Genomic DNA, 8855 nt, shown 5'->3' on the forward strand with positions numbered 1-8855 from the left:
ACCATTCTGGCCACTATTTTGGCCTCCTCAAAGTTCTACTTCGAGTCTCTTTTAAGATTAAAAGTTTGGTAACCTAGTTTCCAATAATGATAAACATATGAGAATAGAAATTAGTACTATAAAGAATGCAAGAAGTCGTAATAGATTAACGTTTTAAAGAATAATAATAATTATTATTATTATATAAAGTATAACCCAAGGCCTAAGTTAGCCAAGGAAACAAATTACACAATAGTGCAGGAAAATAACTTAAGCAAGACCCTACACAAAATGCAGTTAAAAGACTTAAGCAGCCTATACTCGTGACAACATCAACCTCTGGTACGTCAACAGTCCATATGCCCCATTTAAAATTGATTTGGGGTGAACTTGTCTGTGCCCAAAGTAAAACTTGTTACGAGAGTTCCAAATCGACCACGCCAAGGTAGCCCATCGCTCGAGGCTATAAGTGATTGAAAAAAAAAAAAAAAAAACTATTAAATTGATTGAAACCATTGAGGAAAATTGTTAGAGATTATTTAGTAAGAAATAGTTATTACTCACTTGTAAAGAATAACTATTCCCTAAAAGGAAAACACAGCTAAACAACATAATAGTTACTCCACCACCAAATATGTGAACATAAAGGCTCTCACATGAAAATGTGGCATTTTTCAAGAATCATTTACCTAGCAAAATTCCCAACTTTTGTCCACTTTTTCTTGTGTATTTCCTCTTATTTGCAAATTTTAGATCTCAATTTAATTCGGTCGTCTAGTCCATCTCAGAACTTAATGACAAGTTTTCACATGTCTTTTTGTGCTACTGTTGTCAGTAATTTTAGACCTATCTTTTATGTTAATAAAAGCCATATTTTCTTTTCAGTAAATAGACTAACCATCTCCAGAATGATAATATAAACCTAACAGCAGATATTTGCATGTCATGCACCAGTCAGAAACAGAAGCCAGTTAAGGTAGCTTGTCTACTTCAATTGTAATTCTAGAAATTGCAAAACTTCAGCTACTGATATAAAGTGAGGCTTACACCTAAACAGAAAAAGGAAATACAGTAAGGCCAAACCAGGAGATAAAAACAAGGGAAAGAGATAAATCAATAAATCAATAATCTAAAAAAAAAAAAAAAAAGCCTATGGAAACATCTAATATAAATGTCTTTATTTTGTTTGCAAGCTAATAGATGTGCTCCTAAAGCGTCAGTCCTATTTTGCCATAAGAGACTGAAAACCATGCCTGCTGTGTCCAAGAGTCTGCTTCAAAGTACAAATAAGGGAAAACAAAAATTACATCCACCACCATACACTTGCCAGTCATAGACAAGTGAAATTAAATCTTCATTTTGGATATGCAAATTTCCAATCAACAGTAATACTGGACAGAACCTCATGACAAGGAGAAGGAAAAAAAAATTAAATTAAATTAAGAGGAAAATTTCAACATTTTCTTTCAAGAACAAAAATTCAAAAGCACTATTCCTATTACTCAGAAACAAAAGGTAAACGAGTATAAAACAAAATGATACTACACAAACAATAAGAATCATGCTGAATTTACAAGAGGTAATTGGCCTACTGCTCTACAGAAAATACACCATGCCAAAAAAAAAAAAAAAAACAAAAACAAAACAAAAGAATGAATTAATATTTAGAGGATAAATTATAAAATAAAAAGAAGGATGTAGAGTGTTTTGTAGAAAAAGAGAGTTTTTGAACAGGTAATTTAGTCAAGGATAGAAAAGCAGATGTAAATACTCTTACAATTGATTGGTTGTAAGATCGATTAAATCAACTCTATCTTTCACCAAGACAAAAGCCAGAAAGAATGCATGGCCACAAACACATGATATGACTACTAGCTACCAAGACAACAATCGTATTCTGATGTATATTTCAATTCAGCTCCAAAAATTAACTATCTAATAAGTCCCATGCCACATATAAAAGGAAACATTCACTCAAATACATGCTTATACATCTGCCTTGTCACTTGCATCAGCTAGGACTTCATCTCCGATAGGGAGAGACAGCTTACATATCATAGTTTAGTTCATGCTTTTTACAGTGGCCAACATCAATAATAAATCACAGGAAAAATATTTTAGCACTCCTCAAGGAGCCTAAAATTACGTTTAAGCTCCTCATATAAAGTTAAAAACAGTAAGATTCTGCACTAAGATGCAATTATCATAGATTGGAGCAAACACTTGAAACGAGTGGGAAAATGCTCATTGAATTTTGGGGGGGTGCTTGGGGGGCCGGGGGTGTTTCAAATCTGGTGCCATGCAATAGTGATCTAATAACTGAGATTGAAACTTAAAAAATCACTTTTAATCTCAACACTTGAATCAGAAATTTTTTGATTTTTTCACCTTCCTAACTTACATCTCAAAAACACACAGTAATTACAAATAATTGCACAAGATCTAAATCCAAATTGGGGAATGCATGCCTAGTGCCTATTCTATAGGGTAGAATTAACCTACCCTATATAACTCTAGCAAATCAGACAAAGGATAAAAATCTAAACTAGAAGGAAGGTCAGGCCCAGTTTCTTCAGAATCTCGAAAGGCATTAAATGTTAAAATCCTAAATTCCAAATGAAAAAGACATGTCTATAATAATATAGAGGCCACCCAATAAATATAGTCTTATAAGCTATAAGTAGAAATGCACTCAAGAATTCAAGAAGTTACATTGGAGCTTGAAATAAAGCATCCAAAATATACTTGAGAGGCAATTGTAAAGGCACAAACATTTGAGGCTTTTGAGCCAGCATACAGTTAATCAGCAGCAAGGGAAAGGAAAACAGGAGGAATACATGTGATAGGAACAACCATTCGAAAATCTCTCAGCACAAAACATTGAGTTTCCTTGTAAGAGTATATGGTGTAACAAGGCTCTAAGATTTGAGAGGTTACAATTTTATTGGTAGACTTATCTTGCATGTGCATATTTTGTTGCATGAGCTGAAATCCATGTTTTTGATATCATTGTTGGAGTGATTGCACTCTTGGGACTAGTGATTGATACACATTTGATTTTAGACTTTATATAGTTTCTGGAGTTTAATTCTTTTAAAAATGTAATTTTTCCAGAGAGCTTTATACAAATCCATCAGTTGCACATTCAAGAAGTGTAGTTTTGCTAATCTTTTTTGGACCAGGTTAGGTATAAGTCTTGCTTGCTCATCCTTTTAGGCTTGACATCTTAGGTTGGCTTGAGTTGAATTGTGAGTCAACTGAGTATCATCATAGGCATTGACTTCCTTAAAGAGCTGTTATGCACAGAAACCTCAAGGTATTCTAAGAGTGATGGGGTTTAAGGGATAAACTGGTTCTAGCAAATCAACTTGATTAAACAAATAGAAGTTGAACTCGGTGCAAAAGTTATGGATCTTCTCTAGTTTAATGCTGTCGTCAACAATTGTTGAATCTTTCAGTGTCCAGGAAGCTAATTGCTGTGTTGATGTTTTGGCCAACTATGGTTGTAACCGATGTGTAGACTGTAGACTTTCTAGTGAACGCATTTCAGCGAGAAAAATAACAAGTTACACGAAGGACTAAAGTAGACCTGACCCATATTACTCCCATTATTGAGTGAAAATGCTTTATAAGAGGTAACAGAAAAACCAATTCAGTGATATTGATTTCAATGTTATTAAAAGTACTCATGGGAGTAATGCAGTGCATTTCATCTGAGAAAAACCAACTCAGAAAAATCACCATTTGTACATTTCATCTGAGAATTTGACTATATATTATAGGTGAGGAAGTCAAGCAGCTCACAAGACACTTCATCACTAGGTAATCAAAATTGAAATCAATAGCCAATAGGGCAATGCAGTCAATGGATAGCAGAAGTATAAAGAAATGTATCTCATAAGTTTCCCCATCACAAAGTTGCAGAAGACTTGCCATGTGTGAATATAACAGAGGATGGAAAACAGAACAATAAGTTGGAAAATGAAGAAGAATGGGAAAATTAGTGCTAGGACACAGAGTTAAACAACTGTGAGCTGGTTGACTTAAAAGTAAACCATGGCAAAAGAAGCAAATAGAGGGGAGAAGCTTGAATGTCAAGCTCAAGGAAGATCACAATGCTTTCAACTAATTCAAATGAGTCATATTTAATGCAAGTTTTTTCAAGTGTACACCAATTTACCCAGATGTCTCGCATGGCACCAACTGCAGCCAACCCCACCATGCGCCACTAGATCCAAAAATTGTTTTAAGAATCACATCTGCACACAATCTTAGACAATTCATGTAGGCATTCTGAAACAATCATTAACATACAATGGCAACAATTCATGCATATCATCTTTTTTTTTTTTTTTTTTTGTAAGTACAGCTTTTGCACCCATACAGAACTAAATTTACGGCTTTACCTCCACCCATCATTCATTGGTGGAGATGATGAAATTAGGTCGGGAGACCAATTACGTGGCAAAATTTATTAAAATTCCTACTCCAATTATAATATATAACAATCGAACAATAGTGAAACCATAACTATAATCCACAAACTCAGTCCAGTATCAATTTCACTAATACTAAATAGCACTTTTTGCAAAGTTCACAACAATAGCTCTGCGGCTCACTCAGTTCTCATAGTAACAGTAACCCTCTAGAGATGAATCTTAAGTAACAAAGCATCTTAATTACTTATCCCACATTATTGGTACAAAATCGAATATCCATAATCCCCACATGTATAGTGTGTGTATACATTATCTAAGAAAGATAAATAACAATGGCATAACAACAACAAATAGTCAATACTGAAATCACATTCAGCTTAAATCACCTGAAATCACTGCTCCACATTCTGCAAGTACCACTTATAGGTATCAATAAGGCCATCCCTAAGCGAAATTTTAGGGGTCCAACCCAATGCAGCAAGCTTTGAGCTATCCATGAGCTTCCTAGGAGTCCCATCAGGCTTGGACTTGTCCCAAACAAGCTTCCCCTCAAACCCCACCACATCCTTCACCAGCTCAGCCAACTCTTTGATACTGACCTCCTTCCCACTCCCGACATTCATGTGCCCTAAGCCACTGTAGCTCTCCATCATGAACACCACTGCATCAGCCAGATCATCCACATGGAGGAACTCCCTCAAGGGACTCCCAGTCCCCCACACCACCACCTCCTTCGAACCTTTCACCTTCGCCTCGTGAAACCTCCTCATTAATGCAGGCAAGACATGGGAGTTCTCAGGGTGGAAATTGTCATTAGGGCCATACAGATTGGTGGGCATACCCGAAATCGCATCCCAATTGTATTGAATACGATAGGCTTGGCACATTTTGATGCCAGCGATCTTAGCCACAGCATACCACTCGTTGGTGGGCTCTAATGGGCCAGTTAAGAGCGCATCTTCAGGGATAGGTTGGGGTGCAAATTTGGGGTAAATGCAAGAGGAGCCAAGGAAAAGGAGCTTGGAGACGCCATGGCGGTAAGAGGATTCAATGACGTTGGTTTGGATCTGGAGGTTAATGCTGATGAAGTCGGCCGGGTACGTGTTGTTGGCATGGATGCCACCAACTTTGGCAGCTGCTAGGATGACAAATCGAGGCTTCTCGGTGGCAAAGAAGGATTCGACGTCATTTTGGCGGGTGAGGTCGAGTTCCAAATGGGTGCGAAGGACAAGGTTTGTGAAGCCCAGGTGGTGAAGCTTGCGGACTATGGCGGATCCCACAAGCCCGCGGTGGCCTGCTACAAAGATCTTTGCTGATTTGTCAGAGAAAAAGGACAAGGCAGATCCTGCACAAAATTTTGAGGTTAGTGTTTTATAGACAAAGAAGAGGGGGGGAGGGGGGGGGATTAGGGTTAGAGTTTTGATGATTTGGGGGATAGGGAGTGTTTGGATGGAGAGAAAATGTGAGGAAACAAATTGTGAGTTTCATATCTTAGTAAGTTGAAGTTTAGGTTGTTATGGTTTATCAAAAGTTTAGGTTTTTATGAGATATTATTCCAATTCTTCATTTCTTTTCTTACCTTACAATTTCTCAGTTATCAAATGCACATACAAACATAGAGAGAGAGAGAGAGAGAGAGTACCGTTGGAAGGGTCACCCATGTTCACACGAAAGCTATGTCGCTGCCTTGTCTATGCTGGCCAATTAGAGTGACAAATATGATAGTTCTTTTGAGAAAAACTGAGCCTTACCCAGTCTATGCTGAGTGAAAGAAAATACCCTGCAAAATAAGTAGAGTACAAGTAAATCAGCAACAAAAAATTACAAAAACCTCAAAGACAAATTATAGCAGGATTGTAGGAGTATAACAGTTCAAGTAAATACTACTTTACAAGCATTATAAAACAGCAAAGTTGATTTCAATATATCAACAACAACCCAACATTTTACATTTGTACCCCAAAATTGAAACAACAAAATCATCCTCATACCCCTAATAAACAACAAAACCCGCAGCTAAAAGCATCTCTCTTTTGCTTTCAACTAAGTACTTACTATTCAAGACACAAATGACCAATTCCTATCTTTAAAAAAAATAAAAAATAAAATCAACTTAACCACAAACCTAAAACAAGATGATCTGCTCAGGTCACCATGTCTCAATTATTTGCCAACTATTTTTGAATGAGAACCATTATCGATCTGTATATATACTTCATATCTGTATAGGCAATATGCCCAAACATAATAAACTCCAACAAATTAATGCAATTGCAGGCTAACAATAAATAAAAATGATAAACACTGAGCCAAAAACACATTACATTATTTTATTTAACTATCATTGAAGGAGCAAGTAGAGTGGTTTATGAAAGTGGAGTTTTTTAGTGCAAGCTTTGATGAAAGTACTTTACTGTGTCATATAAACAAGAATGGATTTTCCATTCAACACAATGCAAGTTAGTTGATATAGCCCGGAATTAGACAGCTTTACCATCATCAAAAGAATCCTTTAGTCAAATAAGATCAACTGGAGAGTTGGGTTTCTTTAACAAGTGGGAAAACCCAGATTTCAAATGATTCCACCAGTCAAACATGCACACACCCGACCGATGAAATTAGTTTGTAACAATTCTAAAAACTGTAACTCAAAAAACCAATAAATCATGCAGTAGAAACTAATAAAAAATAACAAAATTCTTATCTTCTAGGACCAAACTAAGATGATCCAGACAGCAATTGAAAAATTAAAGACTTTATTTTTTGTGCCTATCAATGAAAACATTATTTGATAATTGAAGTCCAAGACAATTGAAGCAACTAACTCAGAAACATAAACAAATATGCAATGTAAACGAATTGTCCACACATCAAAGAATCTCAGCTCTGGGGACGAAATGAAGCAGACCCAGATTAGCAATTAGCAAATGAATTGAATGTAGCTTAAAAAATTGACAAATTAGGAAATAGAAACCAACAAGAAAAAAAAACAGACCCAGATCGAAATTCAGCAAATGTACAACAAAGAACGCTCCAAACCACTAAATCATAAAAAGAGAAGAAACCCATATGAAATAAACTAATGCAGGCTAGGAATCTTAGATCTCAGCTAAAATCCTTCATCAAATTAGCAAGAACGAAAAGAAAAAAAAAATGGAAATACAAGAATGGTGCATACGAGAGAGAAGTGTGTTCTGCTGTGGGCTGTGGTGCGAGCTTTGCGAAACCGGCAAGTCGGTGGGCAGGGTTCGCGATACTGTGGAGACACCGCCAGGGAAAGCAGCGAGAGAGACGTTGAGAGAGGAGGGGGTTTCTGTGTCTCTGAATGAAAGAGAATAGGCTGAAAATGTCTAAATAAGTACTATCCTTTTAACAATTTCATTTTAATCTAAATTTTAAAGAATTAAAATGTAACAACTAAACAGGCTAACAGCTAAAAATTCTATGGGATTGGTATCAAATAAAAATTTATGGGATTGGATTATATAAAATTTTGTTCACTGGAAAAAAAAATTAATCAAAACTTTTGAAAGCTGTTGAGGACAAATTTTTCACACCACATGACTTCATTTTATTGGTGACCTGCACCTTGTCAACATTATCATGGATTTTGGAAAAACCTCTTTTAAAGCCTAAGAGAGCCCATATTTACACAAAAAGGCGTCAAAGCCCATGGTTCAAGCTCATGACACATCATCTCATTTTTTGCTCATGATCTAAGCTCAGGAGTCTCATTAGGGAAATTTTGGGAGTCGTGGTTTGGAGAGCCAAGATATATGTTCAGTAAAACTCTAGTGGTTTAAAGTTGATAAAGGAAAGCATGTTGCTTGGCGCGTCTTCCTCAATTCCCTGAACTATGACAGGTCAGTGTGCAATATGTGACATTTGGATAAGCCTCTTATATCACATAACACTTAAAATGATAAAACTCTTCATACTCTTTACATCAAAATTAATGTTTATCATATAATATAAGTTTAAAAATGTAATTATAGTATTTCATATCAATTATATTATTATCATCTAAATTAATTCCAAGCACATGGCAAAATATATATTAATATCTCATATCTAGCATTAAAATACTCTCCTTACTCTCCAAGATTTGGTTAAGATACAAAAAGACCATGATTACATCTCTAAAATTTCATCGAATATATTTTCGAAAAGAGAAAACTTAGTCGAAAACACCAAAAACGGCTCTAACAGAAGCTGTAATAGCTCTAGCTAAGCTGCAGATAGCTCCAATAGAAGTAGAAACACCTTCTGCAGAAGCTGAAACAGTTCCAGCACATTCTGCAGTAGCTCCAACTGTGGTACCAAAAAAATCTCATAAAGCTTATTTCACCATCTTTAGTCAAATCATTAATTTAATGTCATATACTTTCCTCCAAGCAAATGATGTCATTCGGATGACATCATCCAACTATAACAGCT

The 8855-nt window shown here is 35.8% G+C and overlaps 1 protein-coding gene across 4 annotated transcripts; it reads right to left on the minus strand.

Annotated features, from left to right (window-relative positions):
• Positions 1-265: 265 nt before the first annotated feature.
• Positions 266-8196, minus strand: LOC115977306 (GDP-L-fucose synthase 1-like). 4 transcript variants are annotated; one of them, XM_031099090.1, is made up of 4 exons: positions 7597-8196; positions 6061-6198; positions 4805-5763; positions 266-442 (listed from the first exon to the last, which is right to left on the minus strand). In XM_031099090.1, exons 2-3 carry the CDS (start codon positions 6077-6079, stop codon positions 4811-4813), a joined length of 972 nt encoding a protein of 323 aa, XP_030954950.1. In that variant the 5' UTR covers positions 6080-6198; positions 7597-8196; the 3' UTR covers positions 266-442; positions 4805-4810. The 4 variants fall into 4 exon arrangements, with proteins under 4 accessions (XP_030954950.1, XP_030954949.1, XP_030954951.1 ...); XM_031099089.1 differs by lacking the exon at positions 266-442 and adding an exon at positions 4005-4238; XM_031099091.1 differs by lacking the exon at positions 266-442 and adding an exon at positions 6544-6639 and having other exon boundaries at positions 4487-5763; positions 7597-8194.
• Positions 8197-8855: the final 659 nt, after the last annotated feature.

The sequence above is a fragment of the Quercus lobata genome, chromosome 2 (genome assembly GCF_001633185.2).
Source record: "Quercus lobata isolate SW786 chromosome 2, ValleyOak3.0 Primary Assembly, whole genome shotgun sequence".
Lineage (NCBI taxonomy): Eukaryota > Viridiplantae > Streptophyta > Magnoliopsida > Fagales > Fagaceae > Quercus > Quercus lobata.